The sequence below is a fragment of the Mytilus trossulus genome, chromosome 9, assembly GCF_036588685.1.
Source record: "Mytilus trossulus isolate FHL-02 chromosome 9, PNRI_Mtr1.1.1.hap1, whole genome shotgun sequence".
In the NCBI taxonomy this organism is placed as follows: Eukaryota; Metazoa; Mollusca; class Bivalvia; order Mytilida; family Mytilidae; genus Mytilus; species Mytilus trossulus.
The window spans coordinates 44,344,013-44,371,430 of record NC_086381.1 but is presented as its reverse complement, the minus strand read 5'-3'; the positions used below and the strand labels follow the sequence as shown (position 1 = coordinate 44,371,430).

Below are 27,418 nucleotides of genomic sequence, written 5' to 3'. Positions count from 1 at the left end.
TGATGACGAAAATGCAAGTTACAGTGATTGTTTTTATCAAATGGGACTAATGCATATAACATTCATTTCAAAGTAATGCAGCACAATGGTGATTTCATTGTTTTGTTCATAAAAATTTCGTGTTGATGGCAGCTATCGATGGTCTCTATATTGCTTATTCACATTCGAGGGGATTAAGAGATTAAAACATGACATTTTTTTCTATATATACAGACTGACAGCTGAAGTCAGTTACGTTTTGTTGTATTTTTGTATTATTTGCGTTCATCCCACGTCCTCTTTTATTTATAAACATTATCATACGAATTCATTTTAGAAATAGCTTACATAGTTTATTTCATTGTTTTATTTGGACATATGGTAACTATACCTTCACATCCACGCCTTGGTTTGCTTGTCTTTTATCTCTGATCGACCTTTTCCGCCGTGAACTACTGGCTGCAATAAAACTCTCCGCAAGACCTACACATAAATTTACATTACGTATGAAAAAACTATATGAATTTACAAAAATTCAATAAAAAATAGAAATAATTTGTTATTTGCAGTACATACACGAGTGTCATATGTGTAAAAGAGGGACGAAAGATACCAGAGGGACAGGCAAACTTACACATGATTACATTGCAAGTCAGAAATACCTAAGATAAATCTGGTTGTATGTTGTGCTATGTAGATTATGGTTTGTCTGTTGGTCGTTTTTCGTTTTTTGCCATGACATTGTCAGATCTTTTTCGACTGATGAGTTTGACTTTCCCTATGATATCTGCCATTGTTCTTATCCAGTCGCATCTTCTGAATATACATGTCTCTTTTGCAAATGCTTAAACCACAAGTCGTACACATTTAGAAAGGGTTGTCGTATCATTGTCTTATCTGCTGAATTTATGAACAACTTACATAGATTTAATAGAGCAATGTTACACTTTTTTGATCGTCTAGATATAACCATATGTGAACCGTTGTTAGGTGGCTTCTCTCTGTGATTACCCCCATATTCCATTAGTCATTAGTTAAATTTCAAAATAATGATTTTATCTTTCGGGTACAACTTCAGTAGATAGACTACATAAATTTTTTTTCATTTACTTGCAACTATGTAAAAACTCCTTTTATTGTACTTATTTCAAAGAAAATAATATGAAATTTCTTCATATTCTATCATTGTTGGTTCATACTTAGAGTAAATGGATATAGTCCATACCTTTCTCGATCTTGTCTTTGAATTCTTGACTTTTGATATCCACACTTTCTTTCACGTTCAGTGTTACTGAAAGTCGATTGTCTGGAGCTACAACACTTGAAGTTGGTTGCGTCATGGAAGTTGAAGGCGAAACAGAGGAATATGAATTCGTTGTAGATGATACAACATCTGGTGAAGATGATATCTCTTTAACTGATGCAATAGATGATTCCATCACAAAAATAGACGATGAAACATTTAACAATGATGTAATATCCATCTTCAATGTAGACGCAAGTACCTTTGTTATTTCAGTGTTCGTTACTGGTGTAGACGATATCACATTTTGTGATGAAGACACCACTACATATGTAATCGAACCAACCCCGGAGATTAACGCAGTGCTTTTTGTTGATAAATTAAATGCAAACCCAGAAGATGTAATTCCGATAAAAGGGGTCTGCGATTCAACTTCTGAATATAATGGTGTTTCTGCTCCTAATGTAGACGAACCAGGTTCGGTTGATGAGGAAGATACTACTACTAGGATAGTTAATGGAATTTCGGAAGAAACAATTCCTGATACAGACGTAGCCATTTTAATTTCTGACATTGATTCTGTTTCTAATTCAGATGTAGCTAACATAATTTCTGATGTTGATCCGGGTTCCGCTACCGATGAAGAATACATTACTTCTGATGATGATCCTGTTTCATCTAATGTTGTCAAAGATGAAATTTTCACTTTTGATAAATGTGATAGCAAGTATGAAGGTGATATTGGTACCGATCCCGACACTATAACTGGTATAGTCTGTATTGTATCACTCATTACAGGTGTAGTCTGTATCGTATCATTCATCATGGGTGTTGTATCTATGGTATAATTCATTACAGGTGAAGTCTGTATCGTATCAATCATCACTAGTGTAGTTTGTATTGTATCATTCATCACTGGTGTAGTTTGTATTGTATCATTCATCAGTGGTAATGTCTGTATTGTTTCATTCATCACTGGTGTAGTCTGTATTGTATCACTCATTACAGGTGAAGTATCTATGGTATAATTCATAACAGGTGAAGTCTGTATCGTATAATTCATCACTAGTGTAGTTTGTATTGTTTCATTCATCACTGGTGTAGTCTGTATTGTATCATTCATCACTAGTGAAGACATCATTGTTTCGTCCATAACAGGTGTAGTCTGTATTGTATCATTCATTACTGGTATCGTCTGTATTGTATCATTCATCAGTTGTGAAGACATCATTGTTTCGTTAATCACTGGTGTAGTCTGTATTGTATCATTCATCACTAGTGAAGACATCATTGTTTCGTTTATCACTGGTGTAGTCTGTATTGTATCATTCATTACTGGTGTCGTCTGTATTGTATCATTCATCAGTAGGGAAGACATAATTTTTTCGTTTATAACTGGTGTAGTCTGTAATGTATCATTCATCAGTAGTGAAGACAGCATTGTTTCGTTTATCACTGGTGTAGTCTGTATTGTATCATTCATCAGAAGTGAAGACAGCATTGTTTCGTTTATCACTGGTATCGTCTGTATTGTATCATTCATCAGTAGTGAAGACAGCAATGTTTCGTTTATCACTGGTGTAGTCTGTATCGTATCATTCCTCACTAGTGAAGACAGCATTGTTTCGTCCATCACAGGTGTAGTCTGTATTGTATCATTCATTACTGGTATCGTCTGTATTGTATCATTCATCAGTAGGGAAGACATAATTTTTTCGTTTATAACTGGTGTAGTCTGTAATGTATCATTCCTCACTAGTGAAGACAGCATTGTTTCGTCCATCACAGGTGTAGTCTGTATTGTATCATTCATTACTGGTATCGTCTGTATTGTATCATTCATCAGTAGGGAAGACATAATTTTTTCGTTTATAACTGGTGTAGTCTGTAATGTATCATTCATCAGTAGTGAAGACAGCATTGTTTCGTTTATCACTGGTGTCGTCTGTATTGTATCATTCATCAGTAGTGAAGACAGCATTGTTTCGTTTATCACTGGTATCGTCTGTATTGTATCATTCAACAGTAGTGAAGATAGCATTGTTTTTTTTATCACTGGTGTAGTCTGTATTGTATCATTCATCAGTAGTGATGACAGCATTGTTTTGTTTATCACTGGTGTAGTCTGTATTGTATCATTCATCAGTAGTGAAGGCAGCATTGTTTCGTTTATCACTGGTGTAGTCTGTAATGTATCGTTCATCAGTAGTGAAGATAGCATTGTTTCGTTTATCACAGGTGTAGTCTGTAATGTATCGTTCATCAGTAGTGAAGATAGCATTGTTTCGTTTATCACAGGTGTAGTCTGTAATGTATCGTTCATCAGTAGTGAAGATAGCATTGTTTCGTTTATCACAGGTGTAGTCTGTAATGTATCGTTCATCAGTAGTGAAGATAGCATTGTTTCGTTTATCACAGGTGTAGTCTGTAATGTATCGTTCATCAGTAGTGAAGATAGCATTGTTTCGTTTATCACAGGTGTAGTCTGTATTGTATCATTCATCAGTAGTGATGACAGCATTGTTTCGTTTATCACTGGTGTAGTCTGTATTGTATCATTCATCAGTAGTGATGACAGCATTGTTTCGTTTATCACTGGTGTAGTCTGTATTGTATCATTCATCAGTAGTGATGACAGCATTGTTTCGTTTATCACTGGTGTAGTCTGTATTGTATCATTCATCAGTAGTGAAGGCAGCATTGTTTCGTTTATCACTGGTGTAGTCTGTATTGTATCATTCATCACTAGTGAAGGCAGCATTGTTTCGTTTATCACTGGTGTAGTCTGTATTGTATCATTCATCAGTAGTGAAGATAGCATTGTTTTTTTTATCACTGGTGTAGTCTGTATTGTATCATTCAACACTAGTGAAGACAGCATTGTTTCATTTATCACTAAAGTGGTCTGTATTGTATCATTCATCAGTAGTGAAGACAGCATTGTTTTGTTTATCACTGGTGTAGTCTGTATTGTATCATTCATCAGTAGTGAAGATAGCATTGTTTCGTTTATCACTGGTGTAGTCTGTATTGTATCATTCAACACTAGTGAAGACAGCATTGATTCATTTATCACTAAAGTGGTCTGTATTGTATCATTCATCAGTAGTGAAGACAGCATTGTTTCGTTTATCACTGGTGTAGTCTGTAATGTATCGTTCATCAGTAGTGAAGATAGCATTGTTTCGTTTATTACTGGTGTCGTCTGTATTGTATCATTCATCAGTAGTGAAGACAGCATTGTTTCGTTTATCACTGGTGTCGTCTGTATTGTATCATTCAAACGTAGTGATGACAGCATTGTTTCGTTTATCACTGGTGTAGTCTGTATTGTATCATTCATCAGAGGTGAAGACAGCATTGTTTCGTTTATCACTTGTGTCGTCTGTATTGTATCATTTATCACTGGTGTCGTTTGTATTGTATCGTTCACTATGAGTGAAGACAACATTGTTTCGTTCATCACTGGTGTAGTCTGTATTGTATCATTTATCACTGGTGTAGTCTGTATTGTATCATTCATCACTGGTGTAGTCTGTATTGTATCATTTATCACTGGTGTCGTTTGTATTGTATCGTTCACTATGAGTGAAGACAGCATTGTTTTGTTTATCACTGGTGTAGTCTGTAATGTATCATTCATCAGTAGTGATGACAGCATTGTTTCGTTTATCACTGGTGTAGTCTGTATTGTATCATTCATCAGAGGTGAAGACAGCATTGTTTCGTTTATCACTTGTGTCGTCTGTATTGTATCATTTATCACTGGTGTCGTTTGTATTGTATCATTCACTATGAGTGAAGACAGCATTGTTTTGTTTATCACTGGTGTAGTCTGTATTGTATCATTCATCACTGGTGTAGTCTGTATTGTATCATTCATCACTGGTGTAGTCTGTAATGTATCATTCATCACTGGTGTAGTCTGTATTGTATCATTCATCAGTAGTGATGACAGCATTGTTTCGTTCATCACTGGTGTAGTCTGTAATGTATCATTCATCAGTAGTGAAAACAGCACTGTTTCGTTTATCACTGGTGTAGTCTGTATTGTATCATTCATCAGTAGTGAAGGCAGCATTGTTTCGTTTATCACTGGTGTAGTCTGTATTGTATCATTCATCAGTAGTGAAGATAGCATTGTTTCGTTTATCACTGGTGTAGTCTGTATTGTATCATTCAGCACTAGTGAAGACAGCATTGTTTCATTTATCACTAAAGTGGTCTGTATTGTATCATTCATCAGTAGTGAAGACAGCATTGTTTTGTTTATCACTAGTGTAGTCTGTATTGTATCATTCATCAGTAGTGAAGATAGCATTGTTTCGTTTATCACTGGTGTAGTCTGTATTGTATCATTCAACACTAGTGAAGACAGCATTGATTCATTTATCACTAAAGTGGTCTGTATTGTATCATTCATCAGTAGTGAAGACAGCATTGTTTCGTTTATCACTGGTGTAGTCTGTAATGTATCGTTCATCAGTAGTGAAGATAGCATTGTTTCGTTTATTACTGGTGTCGTCTGTATTGTATCATTCATCAGTAGTGAAGACAGCATTGTTTCGTTTATCACTGGTGTCGTCTGTATTGTATCATTCAAACGTAGTGATGACAGCATTGTTTCGTTTATCACTGGTGTAGTCTGTATTGTATCATTCATCAGAAGTGAAGACAGCATTGTTTCGTTTATCACTTGTGTCGTCTGTATTGTATCATTTATCACTGGTGTCGTTTGTATTGTATCATTCACTATGAGTGAAGACAACATTGTTTCGTTCATCACTGGTGTAGTCTGTATTGTATCATTTATCACTGGTGTAGTCTGTATTGTATCATTCATCAGTAGTGAAGACAGCAATGTGTCGTTTATCACTTTTGTAGTCTGTATTGTACCATTCATCACTAGTGAAAACAGCATTGTTTCGTTTATCACTAGTGTAGCCTGTATTGTATCATTCATCAGTAGTGAAGGCAGCATTGTTTCGTTTATCACTGGTGTAGTCGGTATTGTATCATTCATCAGTTGTGAAGACAGCTTTGTTTCGTTTATCACTGGTGTCTTCTGTATTGTATCATTCATCAGTAGTGAAGACATCAATGTTCCGTTTATCACTGGTGTAGTCTGTACTGTATCATTCAACAGTAGTGAAGGCAGCATTGTTCCGTTTATCACTGGTGTAGTCTGTACTGTATCAGTCATTACTGGTGTCGTTTGTATTGTATCATTCACTATGAGTGAAGACAAGATTGTTTCGTTCATCACTGGTGTAGTCTGTATTGTATCATTTATCACTGGTGTAGTCTGCATTGTTTCGTTTATCAATGGTGTAGTCTGTACTGTATCATTCATCAGTAGTGAAGGCAGCATTGGTTCGGTTATCACTAGTGTAGTCGGTATTGTATCATTCAACAGTAGTGAAGGCATAAATGTTCCGTTTATCACTGGTGTAGTCTGTACTGTATCAGTCATTACTGGTGTCGTTTGTATTGTATCATTCACTATGAGTGAAGACAAGATTGTTTCGTTCATCACTGGTGTAGTCTGTATTGTATCATTTATCACTGGTGTAGTCTGCATTGTTTCGTTTATCAATGGTGTAGTCTGTACTGTATCATTCATCAGTAGTGAAGGCAGCATTGGTTCGGTTATCACTAGTGTAGTCGGTATTGTATCATTCAACAGTAGTGAAGACAGCATTGTTTCGTTTATCACAGGTGTAGTCCGTATTGTATCATTCATCAGTTTTGAAGACAGCATTGTTTCGTTTATCACTGGTGTCGTCTGTATTGTATCATTCATCAGTAGTGAAGGCAGCATTGTTTCGGTTACAACTGGTGTAGTCGGTATTGTATCATTCAACAGTAGTGAAGACATCATTGATTCGTTTATCACTGGTATAGTCTGTATTGTATCAATCTTCAGTAGTGAAGAAAGCATTGTTTCGTTTATCACTGGTGTAGTCTGTATTGTATCATTCATCAGTAGTGAAGACAGCATTGATTCGTTTATCACTGGTATAGTCTGTATTGTATCATTTATCAGTAGTGAAGACAGCATTGATTCGTTTATCACTGGTATAGTCTGTATTGTATTATTCAACAGTAGTAAAGACAGCATTGTTTCGGTTATCACTGGCGTAGTCTGTATTGTATCATTCAAACGTAGTGATGACAGCATTGTTTGGTTTATCACTGGTGTAGTCTGTATTGTATCATTCATCAGTAGTGAAGGCAGCATTATTTCGTTAATCACTGGTGTAGTCTGTATTGTATCATTCATCAGTAGTGAATGCATCAATGTTCCATTTATTACTGGTGTAGTCTGTATTGTATCATTCATCAGTAGTGAATGCATCAATGTTCCGTTTATTACTGGTGTAGTCTGTATTGTATTATTCATTACTGGTATCGTTTGTATTGTATCATTCACTATGAGTGAAGACAATATTGTTTTGTTCATCACTGGTGTAGTCTGTATTGTATCATTCATCAGTAGTGAAGACAGCAACGTTTCGTTTATCACTTGTGTAGATATAGGAAGATGTGGTGTGAGTGTAGTCTGTATTGTACCATTCATCACTAGTGAAGACAGCATTGTTTCGTTTATCACTGGTGTAGTCTGTATTGTATCATTCGTCAGTAGTGAAGGCAGCATTGTTTCGTTTATCACTGGTGTAGTCGGTATTGTATCGTTCATTACTGGTGTAGTCTGTATTGTATCATTCATCAGTAGTGAAGACAGCAACGTTTCGTTTATCACTTGTGTAGATATAGGATGATGTGGTGTGAGTGTAGTCTGTATTGTACCATTCATCACTAGTGAAGACAGCATTGTTTCGTTTATCACTGGTGTAGTCTGTATTGTATCATTCATCAGTAGTGAAGGCAGCATTGTTTCGTTTATCAATGGTGTAGTCGGTATTGTATCGTTCATTACTGGTGTAGTCTGTATTGTATCATTCATCAGTAGTGAAGGCAGCATTGTTTCGTTTATCACTGGTGTAGTCTGTATTGTATCATTTATCACTGGTGTAGTCTGTATTGTATCATTCATCACTAGTGAAGACAGCATTGTTTCGTTTATCACTGGTGTAGTCTGTATTGTATCATTTATCACTGGTGTAGTCTGCATTGTTTCGTTTATCACTGGTGTAGTCTGTAATGTATCGTTCATTACTGGTGTAGTCTGTATTGTATCATTCATCAGTAGTGAAGGCAGCATTGTTTCGTTTATCACTGGTGTAGTCTGTATTGTATCATTTATCACTGGTGTAGTCTGCATTGTTTCGTTTATCACTGGTGTAGTCTGTAATGTATCGTTCATCAGTAGTGAAGACAGCATTGTTTCGTTTATCACTGGTGTAGTCTGTATTGTATCATTCATCACTAGTGAAGACAGCATTGTTTCGTGTATCACTGGTGTAGTCTGTATTGTATCATTCATCAGTAGTGAAGGCAGCATTGTTTCGTTTATCACTGGTGTAGTCGGTATTGTATCATTCAACAGTAGTGAAGACAGTATTGTTTCGTTTATCACAGGTGTAGTCTGTATTGTATCATTCATCAGTTGTGAAGACAACATTGTTTCGTTTATCACTGGTGTGGTCTGTATTGTATCGTTCATCAGTAGTGAAGACATCATTGATTCGTTCATCACTGGCGTAGTCTGTATTGTATCATTCATCAGTAGTGTAGTCTGCATTGTTTCGTTTATCACTGGTGTAGTCTGTATTGTATCATTCATTAGTAGTGAAGGCAGCATTGTTTCGTTTACCACTGGTGTCGTCGGTATTGTATCATTCATCAGTAGTGAAGACATCATTGTTTCGTTTATCACTGGTGTAGTCTGTATTGTATCATTCATCAGTAGTGAAGACAGCATTGTTTCGATTATCACTGGTGTAGTCTGTATTGTATCATTCATCAGTAATGAAGGAAGCATTGTTTCGTTTATCACTGGTGTAGTCGGTATTGTATCGTTCATTACTGGTGTAGTCTGTATTGTATCATTCATCACTAGTGAAGACAGCATTGTTTCGTTTATCACTGGTGTAGTATGTATTGTGTCATTCATCAGTAGTGAAAGCAGTATTGTTTCGTTTATCACTGGTGAAGTCGGAATTGTATCATTCAACAGTAGTGAAGACAGCATTGTTTCGTTTATCACAAGTGTAGTCTGTATTGTATCATTCATCAGTTGTGAAGACAGCATTGTTTCGTTTATCACAGGTGTAGTCTGTATTGTATCATTCATCACTAGTGAAGGCATCATTGTATCATTCATCACTGGTGTAGTCTGAATGGTATCATTCATCACTGGTGTAGTTTGTATTGTATCATTCATCATTGGTGTAGTCTTTATTGTATCATACATCACTGGTGTAGTCTGTCTTGTATCATTCATCACTGGTGTAGTTTGTATTGTATCATTCATCACTGGTGTAGTCTGTATTGTATCATTCATTATTGGTGTAGTCTGTATTGTATCATGCATCAGTAGTGAAGACAGCATTGTTTCGTTTATCACTGGTGTAGTCTGTATTGTATCCTCCATCACTGGTGTAGTATATATTGTATTATTCATCACTTGTGAAGTCTGTATTGTATCAAACATTACAGGTGTAGTCTGTATTGTGTCATTCATCACTGATAAAGTCTCTATCATGAAATTCATCACTAGTGTAGTCTGTGTTGTGTTCGCTGATGTCAAAGCAACAATTGGTTGTGCTACCTGTAAAATATCAAAATAAACTTATTAAAATGAACATACCTTTTACAAATGAACTGTTAACAATTCATATATACAGATTGTATACCTATCTTTAGTAAGTATCTCATAAAGATATTTATAAAAAACAGACAAACAGAGGCGGAACTGTTTATATTTTAAACTGAATAAGAAAAGGTGCGTCGAAATGACAAACTTCTTATACTAAATTTCAATTGATCGTTTGATGCGTTTATTTACAACCACTGGGTCGATGCCACTGCTGGTGGAGATTTATTTCCCCTCGGGGAATATATTACCTTTGATGTATTTGGCAAAACGTTTAGGAATGTTTGTACCTTAATGCTCTTCCACTTTGTACTTTGCCTTTTAAACATTTGTTGATTTGAGCGTCACTTCTGAGTCTTTTGTAGACTAAAACGCACGTCTGGCGTTTAAAAAAAAAAATAATCATGGTATCTACGATGAGTTTATTTATAACAATTATATGATTTGAATACATCTCCAATTCTCACGCGATTTATCCCTTTCCGGACCTCTTGATAATTTTTATTTAATCAACGTGTGGATCGTTTGATTTGAGTTCGTTATTGGTCAAACTTCGATCATGACGTCAAATATTCTTACTTTCCTTTGAATTTCCTATTGTGATGTCATGAAATAGGCAACTATTCCTGATGACGAAACACAACAAGAAAACAATCTCACGTAATACGATATTTATCAACTCTCAACAATTAAATTTTAAAGCCTTATGTTTTAACTTTTATATCTTAATATCTCGAATGAATAAATATCGTATCACACTCGATACAATGGTAGAATCTATATAAATAAACTTGAAAAAAATAAAAATAAAAGAGGAAAGTTTGATAAATATAGATTTTGCAGAATGCTAAACGTACAGGATATCCAATTTTAGTGCTCAATTCAACTGCAGACAACTTCTGGAATGTATTTGCTGCTTCTGTTGCTGGAACAACGGCGCCATCTTTGTGAACCTCAAATGTTACATCAACTGATGATCCATTAGTTCTTTGAGAGTCTGTTACCTGAATACGAAAATGAAAGTTACAGTTATTTGAATGTGACTAATAAATATGACGTTTATTCCAAACAAAGTTACACTGCAATTCCGTTTAAAGGAATTTTCTTAGTTTTGTTCATAAAAACATTTGTGTCGACGATAGATACCTGGTTGTCTCTGCATTGTTCATCCACACTCAATGAGATTAAAATATAATAGTTGTTTTATATTTTACACACCGAGTGCTTAACTTTTGAGGTTAATAAAGTTTTGTTGATTTTTTTGTGTAATTTTCGTTGACCCCCATCCTCTATTATTTATAAAAATTAGCCTACGACTTCATTTCAAACACAGCTCACATAGTATATTTCATTGTTTTATTATGTGAAACAAACCTTGACATCAACGCCTTGATTTGCTTGTCTTTTTTCTCTGATCGATCTTTTCAGCCGTAGACCACTAGATGCAATATAACTTTCCTCAAGGCCTAAATATAAATTAACAATACGTATCAAACAAACATGAAAAAAAATGTAAATCTACAAAAAGGCAATGAAAGTAAGAATTAATTTGATACATGCAGTACATACACGAGTGCAATATGTGTTTTATGATCTCATTACACGTCCACAGCAACGAAGATAATCTGAATTTTGGTGGGCTTAAGTTTTTCGATGTTGTGTTTTGTAGGTTTTTTTTTATTTTTCGTATTTTTTTTTGCCAATGCATTGTCAGTTCTTTTTTGAATGATGAGTTTGACTATCCCTTTGATATCTCCCATCGTTCATATTCAATCGCGTCTTCTGAACATACATGTCTCGTGTGTATATAAAACTACAACAACAAGTAGTAAACATTTGGAAAGGGTTTAGGGACCATCGTCGAATCTGCTTAATTCATTTACCTGATCCTAGACTTAGAGCAATAGAAACGGTACAAATGTTGCAATTTTTTTCTTCTTTAAATATAACTTAATGTTTAACCGTTATTGGGTTGCTTCTCACTGTGATGTTACCCTATATACCCTTTCTTCATTAAAGGAGTAGGTCGGGTAAGAGCCGAATTTGGCCTCAAATTTCAGGTTCATCTGACGAAAGATCTTGAACGCTTTTTAAACACTCAAGTGACTATTTTATTCAAATCAATTAGTTTATGTGAAAGATTTTAACTGATTTAGTCATAAAAAACGCACCGTTTCAACTTAAATATGAAAAATCTACCAAATATGCCGAAACATGTCACTTTTCAGCTGGTTTGTGTCTGAAATGAAAGTGGCCGCATCCGTGTTCATCTTCAATCTTTATATATGTTATGTATTATCGTAAAATACAACTTCGATTTCGTTTAGAAACCGTCTAAAATTTAACTAAAATGCTAGAATTGTGAATTTTCCAGTAATTTAGCATCACTTAATGGTACTAGTACCCGATATATGAGCAATGTATTGTCAAAAACAGCCAATATTTATGTAGCAGAAGCATTTTACTGTGCAATAAATAACTAAAAGTTTATATTTTAACAATTTTGTAAAACTGCTATATTTTGGGGCCAAAAAGGGGTCTTACTGGACCTACTCCTTTCATAATGACAGTTTTATCGTTCGAGCACAACTACATATGTTTTTTTTTACTGTATTGCAATTATGCAAAAAATAAAATTTTATTGTGTTTATCTCAAATTTTTTTCATATTGTATCATTGTTGGTTCAGGTTCAGGTAAACATACTTTTAGTTGTTGAACATACCCATACCTTTTTCAATCTTGTCTTTGAATTCCTGACTATTGATATTCACACTTTCTTTCACGTGCAGTGTTATTAAAAGTTGATTGTCCAAAACCACCACACTTGAACTGGGTTGCTTCATAGAAGTTGAAGGTAAAACAGAGGAAAATAATTTCATTTCAGATGATGCACCAAATGGGGAAGATACTATCTCTTTAACTGATACAACAAGTGTAGTCTGTATTGTATCGTTCATCACTGGTGTTGTTTGTATTGTATCATTCGTTACTAATAAAGACATCATTGTATCGTTCATCACTGGTGTGGTCTGTATTGTATCATTCGTAACTAATGAAGGTAGTATTGTATCGTTCATCACTGGTGTAGTCAGTATTGTATCATTCGTAACTAGTGAATACATCATTGTATCGTTCATCACTGGCGTAGTCAGTATTGTGATATTCATAACTAGTGAAGACATCATTGTACCATTCATCACTAGTAGGGTCTGTATTGTATCATTCGTAACTAGTGAAGGCAGTATTGTATCGTTCATCACTGGTGTGGTCTGTATTGTATCATTCGTAACTAGTAAAGGTAGTATTGTATCGTTCATCACTGGTGTAGTTGGTATTGTATCATTCGTAACTATTGAAGACATCATTGTATCGTTCATCACTGGTGTAGTCAGTATTGTGATATTCGTAACTAGTGCAGACATCATTGTACCATTCATCACTGGTAGGGTCTGTATTGTATCATTCGTAACTAGTGAAGGCAGTATTGTATCGTTCATCACTGGAGAAGACAACATTCTATCGTTCATCACTGGTGTAGTCTGTATTGTATCATTCGTTACTAATGAAGGCATCATTGTATCGTTCATCAGTGGTGTAGTCTGTATTGTATCATTCGTTTCTAATGAAGGCATCATTGTATTGTTCATCACTGGTGTAGTCTGTATTGTATCATTCGTTATTAATGAAGGCATCATTGTATCGTTCATCACTGGTGTAGTCAGTATTGTATCATTCGTAACTAGTGAAGACATCATTGTATCATTCATCAGTGGTGAAGTCTGTATTGTATCATTCGTTACTAATGAAGGCATCATTGTATCGTTCATCACTGATGTCGTCTGTATTGTATCATTCGTTACTAATGAAGGCATCATTGTATCGTTCATCACTGGTGTAGTCAGTATTGTATCGTTCTTCACAGATGTAGTCAGTATTGTATCGTTTATATATGGTGTAGTCAGTATAGTACCATTCGTAACTAGTGAAGACATCATTGTATCGTTCATCACTGGTGTAGTCTGTATTGTACCATTCGTTACTAATGAAGGCATCATTGTATCGTTCATCACTGGTGTAGTCTGTATTGTACCATTCGTTACTAATGAAGGCATCATTGTATCGTTCATCACTGGTGTAGTCTGTATTGTATCATTCGTTACTAATGAAGGCATCATTGTATCGTTCAGCACTGGTGTAGTCTGTATTGTATCATTCGTTACTAGTGACGACATCATTGTATCGTTCATCACTGATGTAGTCTGTATTATATCATTCGTTACTAATGAAGACATCATTGTATCGTTCATCACTGGTGAAGACATCATTGTATCGTTCATCAGTGGTGTAGTCTGTATTGTATCATTCGTTACTAATGAAGACATCATTGTATCATTCATCAGTGGTGTAGTCTGTATTGTATCATTCGTTACTAATGAAGACATCATTGTACCGTTCATCACTGTTGTAGTCAGTATTGTATCGTTCATCACTGGTGTTGTTTGTATTGTATCATTCGTAACTAGTGAAGACATCATTGTGCCATTCATCACTGGTGTAGTCTGTATTGTATCATTCGTAACTAGTGAAGACATCATTGTATCATTCATCACTGGTGTAGTCTGTATTGTATCATTCGAAACTAGTGATGACATCATTGTATCATTCATCAGTGGTGTAGTCTGTATTGTATCATTCGTTACTAATGAAGACATCATTGTACCGTTCATCACTGGTGTAGTCAGTATTGTATCGTTCATCACTGGTGTTGTTTGTATTGTATCATTCGTAACTAGTGAAGACATCATTGTGCCATTCATCACTGGTGTAGTCTGTATTGTATCTTTCGTTACTAATGAAGACATCATTGTACCGTTCATCACTGGTGTAGTCAGTATTGTATCGTTCATCACTTGTGTTGTTTGTATTGTATCATTCGTAACTAGTGAAGACATCATTGTGCCATTCATCACTGGTAGGGTCTGTATTGTATCATTCGTAACTAGTGAAGGCATTATTGTATCGTTCATCACTGGAGAAGACAACATTATATCGTTCATCACTGGTGTAGTCTGTATTGAATCATTCGTATATAATGAAGACATCATTGTATCGTTCATAACTGGTGTAGTCTGTATTGTATCTTTCATTACTAATGAAGACATCATTGTACCGTTTATCACTGGTGTAGTCTGTATTGTACCATTCGTTACTAATGAAGACATCATTGCATCATTCATCACTGGTGAAGAAATCATTGCATCGTTCATCACTGATGAAGTCAGTATTGTATCGTTTATCACTGGTGTAGTCAGTATTGTATCATTCGTTACTATTGAAGACATCATTGTATCGTTTATCACTGGTGTAGTGTGTATTGTACCATTCGTTACTAATGAAGACATCATTGTATCATTCATCACTGGTGAAGAAATCATTCTATCGTTCTTCACTGGTGTAGTCTGTATTGTATCATTCGTATATAGTGAAGACATCATTGTATCGTTCATCACTGTTGTAGTCTGTATTATATCATTCGTAACTAGTGAAGACATCATTGTATCGTTCATCACTGCTGTAGTCTGTATTGTATCTTTCGTTACTAATGAAGACATCATTATATTGTTCATCACTGGTGTAGTCTGTATTGTATCGTTCATCACAGATGTAGTCTGTATTGTATCTTTCGTTACTAATGGAGACATCATTGTACCGTTCATCACTGGTGTAGTCTGTATTGTATCGTTCATCACTGGTGTTGTTTGTATTGTATCATTCGTAACTAGTGAAGACATCATTGTATCGTTCATCACTGGTGTAGTCTGTATTGTATCATTCATACCTGGTGTAGTCAGTATTGTATCGTTCTTCACAGATGTAGTCAGTATTGTATCGTTTATATATGGTGTAGTCAGTATAGTACCATTCGTAACTAGTGAAGACATCATTGTATCGTTCATCACTGGTGTAGTCTGTATTGTACCATTCGTTACTAATGAAGGCATCATTGTATCGTTCATCACTGGTGTAGTCTGTATTGTACCATTCGTTACTAATGAAGGCATCATTGTATCGTTCATCACTGGTGTAGTCTGTATTGTATCATTCGTTACTAATGAAGGCATCATTGTATCGTTCAGCACTGGTGTAGTCTGTATTGTATCATTCGTTACTAGTGAAGACATCATTGTATCGTTCATCACTGATGTAGTCTGTATTATATCATTCGTTACTAATGAAGACATCATTGTATCGTTCATCACTGGTGAAGACATCATTGTATCGTTCATCAGTGGTGTAGTCTGTATTGTATCATTCGTTACTAATGAAGACATCATTGTATCATTCATCAGTGGTGTAGTCTGTATTGTATCATTCGTTACTAATGAAGACATCATTGTACCGTTCATCACTGTTGTAGTCAGTATTGTATCGTTCATCACTGGTGTTGTTTGTATTGTATCATTCGTAACTAGTGAAGACATCATTGTGCCATTCATCACTGGTGTAGTCTGTATTGTATCATTCGTAACTAGTGAAGACATCATTGTATCATTCATCACTGGTGTAGTCTGTATTGTATCATTCGTAACTAGTGATGACATCATTGTATCATTCATCAGTGGTGTAGTCTGTATTGTATCATTCGTTACTAATGAAGACATCATTGTACCGTTCATCACTGGTGTAGTCAGTATTGTATCGTTCATCACTGGTGTTGTTTGTATTGTATCATTCGTAACTAGTGAAGACATCATTGTGCCATTCATCACTGGTGTAGTCTGTATTGTATCTTTCGTTACTAATGAAGACATCATTGTACCGTTCATCACTGGTGTAGTCAGTATTGTATCGTTCATCACTTGTGTTGTTTGTATTGTATCATTCGTAACTAGTGAAGACATCATTGTGCCATTCATCACTGGTAGGGTCTGTATTGTATCATTCGTAACTAGTGAAGGCATTATTGTATCGTTCATCACTGGAGAAGACAACATTCTATCGTTCATCACTGGTGTAGTCTGTATTGAATCATTCGTATATAATGAAGACATCATTGTATCGTTCATAACTGGTGTAGTCTGTATTGTATCTTTCATTACTAATGAAGACATCATTGTACCGTTTATCACTGGTGTAGTCTGTATTGTACCATTCGTTACTAATGAAGACATCATTGCATCATTCATCACTGGTGAAGAAATCATTGCATCGTTCATCACTGATGTAGTCAGTATTGTATCATTCGTTACTATTGAAGACATCATTGTATCATTCATCACTGGTGAAGAAATCATTCTATCGTTCTTCACTGGTGTAGTCTGTATTGTATCATTCGTATATAGTGAAGACATCATTGTATCGTTCATCACTGTTGTAGTCTGTATTATATCATTCGTAACTAGTGAAGACATCATTGTATCGTTCATCACTGCTGTAGTCTGTATTGTATCTTTCGTTACTAATGAAGACATCATTGTACCGTTCATCACTGGTGTAGTCAGTATTGTATCGTTCTTCACAGATGTAGTCTGTATTGTATCTTTCGTTACTAATGAAGACATCATTGTACCGTTCATCACTGCTGTAGTCTGTATTGTATCTTTCGTTACTAATGAAGACATCATTATATTGTTCATCACTGGTGTAGTCTGTATTGTATCGTTCATCACAGATGTAGTCTGTATTGTATCTTTCGTTACTAATGGAGACATCATTGTACCGTTCATCACTGGTGTAGTCTGTATTGTATCGTTCATCACTGGTGTTGTTTGTATTGTATCATTCGTAACTAGTGAAGACATCATTGTATCGTTCATCACTGGTGTAGTCTGTATTGTATCATTCATACCTGGTGTAGTCAGTATTGTATCGTTCTTCACAGATGTAGTCAGTATTGTATCGTTCATCACTGGTGTTGTTCGTATTGTATCATTCGTAACTAGTGAAGACATCATTGTATCGTTCATCACTGGTGTGATCTGTATTGTATCATTCGTAACTAGTGAAGACATCATTGTATCGTTCATCACTGGTGTGATCTGTATTGTATCATTCGTAACTAGTGAAGACATCATTGTATCGTTCATCACTGGTGTGATCTGTATTGTATCCTTCGTAACTAGTGAAGACATCATTGTATCGTTCATCACTTGTGTAGTCTGTATTGTATCATTAGTCACTAATGAAGAAATCATTGTATCGTTCATCACTGGTGTAGTGTGTATTGTATCATTCGTTACTAGTGAAGGTAGTATTGTATTGTTCATCAGTGGTGTAGTGTGTATTGTATCATTCGTAACTAGTGAAGACATCATTGTATCGTTCATCACTTGTGTAGTCTGTATTGTATCATTAGTCACTAATGAAGAAATCATTGTATCGTTCATCACTGGTGTAGTGTGTATTGTATCATTCGTTACTAGTGAAGGTAGTATTGTATTGTTCATCAGTGGTGTAGTGTGTATTGTATCATTCGTTACTAATGAAGACATCATTGTATCGTTCATCACTGGTGAAGACATCATTGTAAAGTTCATCACTGGTGTAGTCAGTATTGTATCATTCTTTACAGATGAAGTCATTATTGTATCGTTTACCACTGGTGTAGTCAGTATTGTACCATTCGTAACTAGTGAAGACATCATTGTATCGTTCATCACTGGTGTAGTCAGTATTGTATAATTCGTAACTAGTGAAGACATCATTGTATCGTTCATCCCTGGTGTAGTCTGTATTGTATCATTCGTTACTAATGAAGAAATCATTGTATCGTTCATCACTGGTGAAAACATCATTGTATCGTTCATCACTGGTGTAGTATGTATTGTATCATTCGTTTCTAATGAAGACATCATTGTATCGTTTATCACTGGTGTGATCTGTATTTTATCACTCGTTACTAGTGAAGACATCATTGTATCGTTCATCACTGGTGTAGTCTGTATTGTATCATTTGTTTCTAATGAATACATCATTGTATCGTTCATCACTGGTGAAAACATAATTGTATCGTTCATAACTGGTGTGATCTGTATTTTATCACTCGTTACTAGTGAAGACATCATTGTATCGTTCATCACTGGTGTAGTCTGTATTGTATCATTCATCACTAGTGATGGCATCATTGTATCGTTCATCACTGCTGTAGTCTTTATGGTATCATTCGTTACTGATGGAGACATCATTGTATCGTTCATCACTGGTGTAGTCAGTATTGTATCGTTCTTCACAGATGTAGTCAGTATTGTATCGTTTATATATGGTGTAGTCAGTATAGTACCATTCGTAACTAGTGAAGACATCATTGTATCGTTCATCACTGGTGTAGTCTGTATTGTACCATTCGTTACTAATGAAGGCATCATTGTATCGTTCATCACTGGTGTAGTCTGTATTGTACCATTCGTTACTAATGAAGGCATCATTGTATCGTTCATCACTGGTGTAGTCTGTATTGTATCATTCGTTACTAATGAAGGCATCATTGTATCGTTCAGCACTGGTGTAGTCTGTATTGTATCATTCGTTACTAGTGAAGACATCATTGTATCGTTCATCACTGATGTAGTCTGTATTATATCATTCGTTACTAATGAAGACATCATTGTATCGTTCATCACTGGTGAAGACATCATTGTATCGTTCATCAGTGGTGTAGTCTGTATTGTATCATTCGTTACTAATGAAGACATCATTGTATCATTCATCAGTGGTGTAGTCTGTATTGTATCATTCGTTACTGATGAAGACATCATTGTACCGTTCATCACTGTTGTAGTCAGTGTTGTATCGTTCATCACTGGTGTTGTTTGTATTGTATCATTCGTAACTAGTGAAGACATCATTGTGCCATTCATCACTGGTGTAGTCTGTATTGTATCATTCGTAACTAGTGAAGACATCATTGTATCATTCATCACTGGTGTAGTCTGTATTGTATCATTCGTAACTAGTGATGACATCATTGTATCATTCATCAGTGGTGTAGTCTGTATTGTATCATTCGTTACTAATGAAGACATCATTGTACCGTTCATCACTGGTGTAGTCAGTATTGTATCGTTCATCACTGGTGTTGTTTGTATTGTATCATTCGTAACTAGTGAAGACATCATTGTGCCATTCATCACTGGTGTAGTCTGTATTGTATCTTTCGTTACTAATGAAGACATCATTGTACCGTTCATCACTGGTGTAGTCAGTATTGTATCGTTCATCACTTGTGTTGTTTGTATTGTATCATTTGTAACTAGTGAAGACATCATTGTGCCATTCATCACTGGTAGGGTCTGTATTGTATCATTCGTAACTAGTGAAGGCATTATTGTATCGTTCATCACTGGAGAAGACAACATTCTATCGTTCATCACTGGTGTAGTCTGTATTGTATCATTCGTATATAATGAAGACATCATTGTACCGTTTATCACTGGTGTAGTCTGTATTGTACCATTCGTTACTAATGAAGACATCATTGCATCATTCATCACTGGTGAAGAAATCATTGCATCGTTCATCACTGATGTAGTCAGTATTGTATCGTTTATCACTGGTGTAGTCAGTATTGTATCATTCGTTACTATTGAAGACATCATTGTATCGTTTATCACTGGTGTAGTGTGTATTGTACCATTCGTTACTAATGAAGACATCATTGTATCATTCATCACTGGTGAAGAAATCATTCTATCGTTCTTCACTGGTGTAGTCTGTATTGTATCATTCGTATATAGTGAAGACATCATTGTATCGTTCATCACTGTTGTAGTCTGTATTATATCATTCGTAACTAGTGAAGACATCATTGTATCGTTCATCACTGCTGTAGTCTGTATTGTATCTTTCGTTACTAATGAAGACATCATTGTACCGTTCATCACTGGTGTAGTCAGTATTGTATCGTTCTTCACAGATGTAGTCTGTATTGTATCTTTCGTTACTAATGAAGACATCATTGTACCGTTCATCACTGGTGTAGTCTGTATTGTATCGTTCATCACAGATGTAGTCTGTATTGTATCTTTCGTTACTAATGGAGACATCATTGTACCGTTCATCACTGGTGTAGTCTGTATTGTATCGTTCTTCACAGATGTAGTCTGTATTGTATCTTTCGTTACTAATGAAGACATCATTGTACCGTTCATCACTGGTGTAGTCAGTATTGTATCGTTCTTCACAGATGTAGTCTGTATTGTATCTTTCGTTACTAATGAAGACATCATTGTACCGTTCATCACTGGTGTAGTCTGTATTGTATCGTTCATCACAGATGTAGTCTGTATTGTATCTTTCGTTACTAATGGAGACATCATTGTACCGTTCATCACTGGTGTAGTCTGTATTGTATCGTTCATCACTGGTGTTGTTTGTATTGTATCATTCGTAACTAGTGAAGACATCATTGTATCGTTCATCACTGGTGTAGTCTGTATTGTATCATTCATACCTGGTGTAGTCAGTATTGTATCGTTCTTCACAGATGTAGTCAGTATTGTATCGTTCATCACTGGTGTTGTTCGTATTGTATCATTCGTAACTAGTGAAGACATCATTGTATCGTTCATCAGTGGTGTGATCTGTATTGTATCATTCGTAACTAGTGAAGACATCATTGTATCGTTCATCACTGGTGTGATCTGTATTGTATCATTCGTAACTAGTGAAGACATCATTGTATCGTTCATCACTGGTGTGATCTGTATTGTATCCTTCGTAACTAGTGAAGACATCATTGTATCGTTCATCACTTGTGTAGTCTGTATTGTATCATTAGTCACTAATGAAGAAATCATTGTATCGTTCATCACTGGTGTAGTGTGTATTGTATCATTCGTTACTAGTGAAGGTAGTATTGTACTGTTCATCAGTGGTGTAGTGTGTATTGTATCATTCGTAACTAGTGAAGACATCATTGTATCATTCATCACTTGTGTAGTCTGTATTGTATCATTAGTCACTAATGAAGAAATCATTGTATCGTTCATCACTGGTGTAGTGTGTATTGTATCATTCGTTACTAGTGAAGGTAGTATTGTATTGTTCATCAGTGGTGTAGTGTGTATTGTATCATTCGTTACTAATGAAGACATCATTGTATCGTTCATCACTGGTGAAGACATCATTGTAAAGTTCATCACTGGTGTAGTCAGTATTGTATCATTCTTTACAGATGAAGTCATTATTGTATCGTTTACCACTGGTGTAGTCAGTATTGTACCATTCGTAACTAGTGAAGACATCATTGTATCGTTCATCACTGGTGTAGTCAGTATTGTATAATTCGTAACTAGTGAAGACATCATTGTATCGTTCATCCCTGGTGTAGTCTGTATTGTATCATTCGTTACTAATGAAGAAATCATTGTATCGTTCATCACTGGTGAAAACATCATTGTATCGTTCATCACTGGTGTAGTATGTATTGTATCATTCGTTTCTAATGAAGACATCATTGTATCGTTTATCACTGGTGTGATCTGTATTTTATCACTCGTTACTAGTGAAGACATCATTGTATCGTTCATCACTGGTGTAGTCTGTATTGTATCATTTGTTTCTAATGAATACATCATTGTATCGTTCATCACTGGTGAAAACATAATTGTATCGTTCATAACTGGTGTGATCTGTATTTTATCACTCGTTACTAGTGAAGACATCATTGTATCGTTCATCACTGGTGTAGTCTGTATTGTATCATTCATCACTAGTGATGGCATCATTGTATCGTTCATCACTGCTGTAGTCTTTATGGTATCATTCGATACTGATGAAGACATCATTGTATCGTTCATCACTGGTGTAGTCAGTATTGTATCGTTTATCACTGGTGTAGTCAGTATTGTACCATTTGTATTTAGTGAAGACGTCATTGTATCGTTCATCACTGGTGTAGTCTGTAGTGTGTCATTCGTTACTAGTGAAGACACCATTGTATCGTTCATCACTGGTGTTGTTTGTATTGTATCATTCGTAACTAGTGAAGACATCATTGTGCCATTCATCACTGGTGTAGTCTGTATTGTATCTTTCGTTACTAATGAAGACATCATTGTACCGTTCATCACTGGTGTAGTCAGTATTGTATCGTTCATCACTGGTGTTTTTTGTATTGTATCATTCGTAACTAGTGAAGACATCATTGTGCCATTCATCACTGGTAGGGTCTGTATTGTATCATTCGTAACTAGTGAAGGCATTATTGTATCGTTCATCACGGGAGAAGACAACATTCTATCGTTCATCACTGGTGTAGTCTGTATTGTATCATTCGTATATAATGAAGACATCATTGTATCGTTCATCACTGGTGTAGTCTGTATTGTATCTTTCGTTACTAATGAAGACATCATTGTACCGTTTATCACTGGTGTAGTCTGTATTGTACCATTCGTTACTACTGGAGACATCATTGCATCATTCATCACTGGTGAAGAAATCATTGCATCGTTCATCACTGATGTATTCAGTATTGTATCGTTTATCACTGGTGTAGTCAGTATTGTATCATTCGTTACTATTGAAGACATCATTGTATCGTTTATCACTGGTGTAGTGTGTATTGTACCATTCGTTACTAATGAAGACATCATTGTATCATTCATCACTGGTGAAGAAATCATTCTATCGTTCTTTACTGGTGTAGTCTGTATTGTATCATTCGTATATAGTGAAGACATCATTGTATCGTTCATCACTGTTGTAGTCTGTATTATATCATTCGTAACTAGTGAAGACATCATTGTATCGTTCATCACTGCTGTAGTCTGTATTGTATTTTTCGTTACTAATGAAGACATCATTGTACCGTTCATCACTGGTGTAGTCAGTATTGTATCGTTCTTCACAGATGTAGTCTGTATTGTATCTTTCGTTACTAATGAAGACATCATTGTACCGTTCATCACTGGTGTAGTCTGTATTGTATCTTTCGTTACTAATGAAGACATCATTGTATCGTTCATCACTGGTGTAGTCTGTATTGTATCGTTCATCACAGATGTAGTCTGTATTGTATCTTTCGTTACTAATGGAGACATCATTGTACCGTTCATCACTGGTGTAGTCTGTATTGTATCGTTCATCACTGGTGTTGTTTGTATTGTATCATTCGTAACTAGTGAAGACATCATTGTATCGTTCATCACTGGTGTAGTCTGTATTGTATCATTCATACCTGGTGTAGTCAGTATTGTATCGTTCTTCACAGATGTAGTCAGTATTGTATCGTTCATCACTGGTGTTGTTCGTATTGTATCATTCGTAACTAGTGAAGACATCATTGTATCGTTCATCACTGGTGTGATCTGTATTGTATCATTCGTAACTAGTGAAGACATCATTGTATCGTTCATCACTGGTGTGATCTGTATTGTATCAATCGTAACTAGTGAAGACATCATTGTATCGTTCATCACTGGTGTGATCTGTATTGTATCCTTCGTAACTAGTGAAGACATCATTGTATCGTTCATCACTTGTGTAGTCTGTATTGTATTATTAGTCACTAATGAAGAAATCATTGTATCGTTCATCACTGGTGTAGTGTGTATTGTATCATTCGATACTAGTGAAGGTAGTATTGTATTGTTCATCAGTGGTGTAGTGTGTATTGTATCATTCGTTACTAATGAAGACATCATTGTATCGTTCATTACTGGTGAAGACATCATTGTAAAGTTCATCACTGGTGTAGTCAGTATTGTATCATTCTTTACAGATGAAGTCATTATTGTATCGTTTACCACTGGTGTAGTCAGTATTGTACCATTCGTAACTAGTGAAGACATCATTGTATCGTTCATCACTGGTGTAGTCAGTATTGTATAATTCGTAACTAGTGAAGACATCATTGTATCGTTCATCCCTGGTGTAGTCTGTATTGTATCATTCGTTACTAATGAAGAAATCATTGTATCGTTCATCACTGGTGAAAACATCATTGTATCGTTCATCACTGGTGTAGTATGTATTGTATCATTCGTTTCTAATGAAGACATCATTGTATCGTTTATCACTGGTGTGATCTGTATTTTATCACTCGTTACTAGTGAAGACATCATTGTATCGTTCATCACTGGTGTAGTCTGTATTGTATCATTTGTTTCTAATGAATACATCATTGTATCGTTCATCACTGGTGAAAACATAATTGTATCGTTCATCACTGGTGTGATCTGTATTTTATCACTCGTTACTAGTGAAGACATCATTGTATCGTTCATCACTGGTGTAGTCTGTATTGTATCATTCATCACTAGTGAAGGCATCATTGTATCGTTCATCACTGCTGTAGTCTTTATGGTATCATTCGTTACTGATGAAGACATCATTGTATCGTTCATCACTTGTGTAGTCAGTATTGTATCGTTTATCACTGGTGTAGTCAGTATTGTACCATTTGTATTTAGTGAAGACGTCATTGTATCGTTCATCACTGGTGTAGTCTGTAGTGTGTCATTCGTTACTAGTGAAGACACCATTGTATCGTTCATCACTGCTGTAGTCTGTATTGTATCATTCATAACTGGTGTAGTGTGTAATGTATCATTCATTACTGGTGTAGTCTGTATTGTATCATTCATTACTTGTGTAGTCTGAATTGTGTTAACTGATTTCAAAGCAACGATTGGTTGTGCTACCTGTAAAATATCAAAATAAACTTATTTTAACTTTCATACGTTTTGCAACTCAACTGTTTACAATACATGTTTATAGATGGTATACCTATCTTTAGTTAATGCGTCATAAAGAGAAAGATATAAAACAGACAAACAGAGGCATATAGTGTATCTTTTAAACTGGATGAGAAAAAGTGCGTCGAGTTGAAACACTCCTTGTACTAAACGATTTATTATTTTAAGCAGTTATATGATTTAAATAACATTATATAAATATATGTATGGACTTGAAAAAAGATAAACATAACATGGAAAAATATAATAAAAAGAGATTTTGCAGAATGCTAAACGTACAGGATATCCAATTGTAGCGCTCAATTCAACATCAGACAATTTCTTGAATGTATTTACGGCGTCTGTTGCTGGAAGAACGTCGCCATCTTTGTGAACCTCAAATTTTACATCAACTGATGAACCATTTGTTCTTTGAGTGTCTGTTACCTGAATATGAAAATGCAACTTACAGGGATTTGGATGGGACTTATAAACATGACATTGATTTCAAACACTGCAATGAATTTTCTTTTTTTTTCATAAAGAAATTTCGTGTCTATGAGAGATACTTAGTTGTCTCTGCATTGTGCATCTCTACTCGTTGCAGTTTCTAAATTAACAGACCGGATGCTGAACCTTTGTAGTCAATTAAGTTTGTTTGAATTTTTGTGTTATTTTCGATCACTCAACATACAATTTTTATGCTCAATTTATGGGCATTATGTTTGTTTCTGGTCAGTTCGTCCGTTTGTCCGTTTGTCTCGCTTCAGGTTAAATTGTTTTGTCGTGTTAATTTTTGAAGCAGTTTACGTCAATTCAACTTGGAACTTAGTACACATGTTCCCTTAAGGAAGTACACCACTAATACATGGTTCCATTGCTTTCTATGTTAAATTCTCCGTTTCAAGAAGGCACACCTCTTGTTTTAAGTTCAAATAGAGTGGCAATCATTGCATTTCAAAGCAACACTTTATGGTGTCTTGTACTGAAAAAATCAACATACCTTTAATGGCATATAAGAAAGAACTGGTTCCCGGAACTTTGGATGTACCAAAACAGGTACTTCAGATCTGACAAACAGACAAAATGTACCCTCTTTTAAAAACTTGATGCATTTTTTTAATATTCAAAATCAAAAGTCCAAAAGTGTTCTACAATGATCACCAGTCCTTCAGCTTTCATTTGATACCAAAACTACCTAAACATTCTACATATTTTGAAAGTTACATTCATACGTAGGAACTATTTTGTGTTATATATGTCATACTTTCTGGTATGTGCTTTCTGGCCGTGCCTGAATTAAAGGTGTTACACCTTAATTAGATGAGAGTTTTGACCACATATTCACGTTCCACTGAACAAAGAATTGATAGTGCAGATGGTGCATCCGTGTAAGAGGAACACGTTCTTGTTTTATATACATTAGCCTACGACTTTATTTCAAACACAACTCATATAATATGTAACAATGATTTACTAGAGTAAACAAACCTTGACATCAACGCCTTGGTTCGCTTGTCTTTTATTTCTGATCGACCTTTTCCGCCGTGAACCGCTGGCTGCAAGAAAACTCTCCTCAAGGCCTAAATATTAATTTACAATATGTATGAAAAAATCAATGTGAATCTAAAAAGATTCAATTAAAAGAAGAAATAATTTGTTATATAGATAAACAGTTCCATATGTGTAACATGATCTCCTTACATGTGCAAAGCACCAGGGAAATCTGGTTTTTGGTG

General features: G+C 35.3%; 2 protein-coding genes across 4 annotated transcripts in view; both read right to left on the bottom strand.

Annotated features, from left to right (window-relative positions):
* Positions 1-2,120, bottom strand: part of LOC134682970 (uncharacterized) — a 45,352-nt gene extending 43,232 nt beyond the window's left edge. For all 3 annotated transcript variants that reach the window (XM_063541933.1, XM_063541935.1, XM_063541934.1), the window contains exons 1-2: positions 1,205-2,120; positions 371-462 (exon numbers count right to left, since the gene is read on the bottom strand). In XM_063541933.1, the coding sequence (XP_063398003.1) occupies positions 371-462; positions 1,205-2,105 (993 nt within the window). In that variant the 5' untranslated portion in view covers positions 2,106-2,120. The remainder of the gene's footprint in view (positions 1-370; positions 463-1,204) is intronic.
* A 37-nt stretch (positions 2,121-2,157) lies between these two features.
* The window catches only part of LOC134684652 (mucin-3B-like), a 62,355-nt gene continuing 37,094 nt past the window's right edge, over positions 2,158-27,418 (bottom strand). The window contains exons 7-16 of the mRNA XM_063543957.1: positions 27,171-27,262; positions 25,980-26,126; positions 12,725-25,646; positions 11,376-11,467; positions 10,859-11,005; positions 8,313-9,956; positions 6,039-8,231; positions 5,079-5,867; positions 2,222-4,697; positions 2,158-2,177 (exon numbers count right to left, since the gene is read on the bottom strand). Of these exons, the coding sequence (XP_063400027.1) occupies positions 2,158-2,177; positions 2,222-4,697; positions 5,079-5,867; positions 6,039-8,231; positions 8,313-9,956; positions 10,859-11,005; positions 11,376-11,467; positions 12,725-25,646; positions 25,980-26,126; positions 27,171-27,262 (20,522 nt within the window). The remainder of the gene's footprint in view (positions 2,178-2,221; positions 4,698-5,078; positions 5,868-6,038; positions 8,232-8,312; positions 9,957-10,858; positions 11,006-11,375; positions 11,468-12,724; positions 25,647-25,979; positions 26,127-27,170; positions 27,263-27,418) is intronic.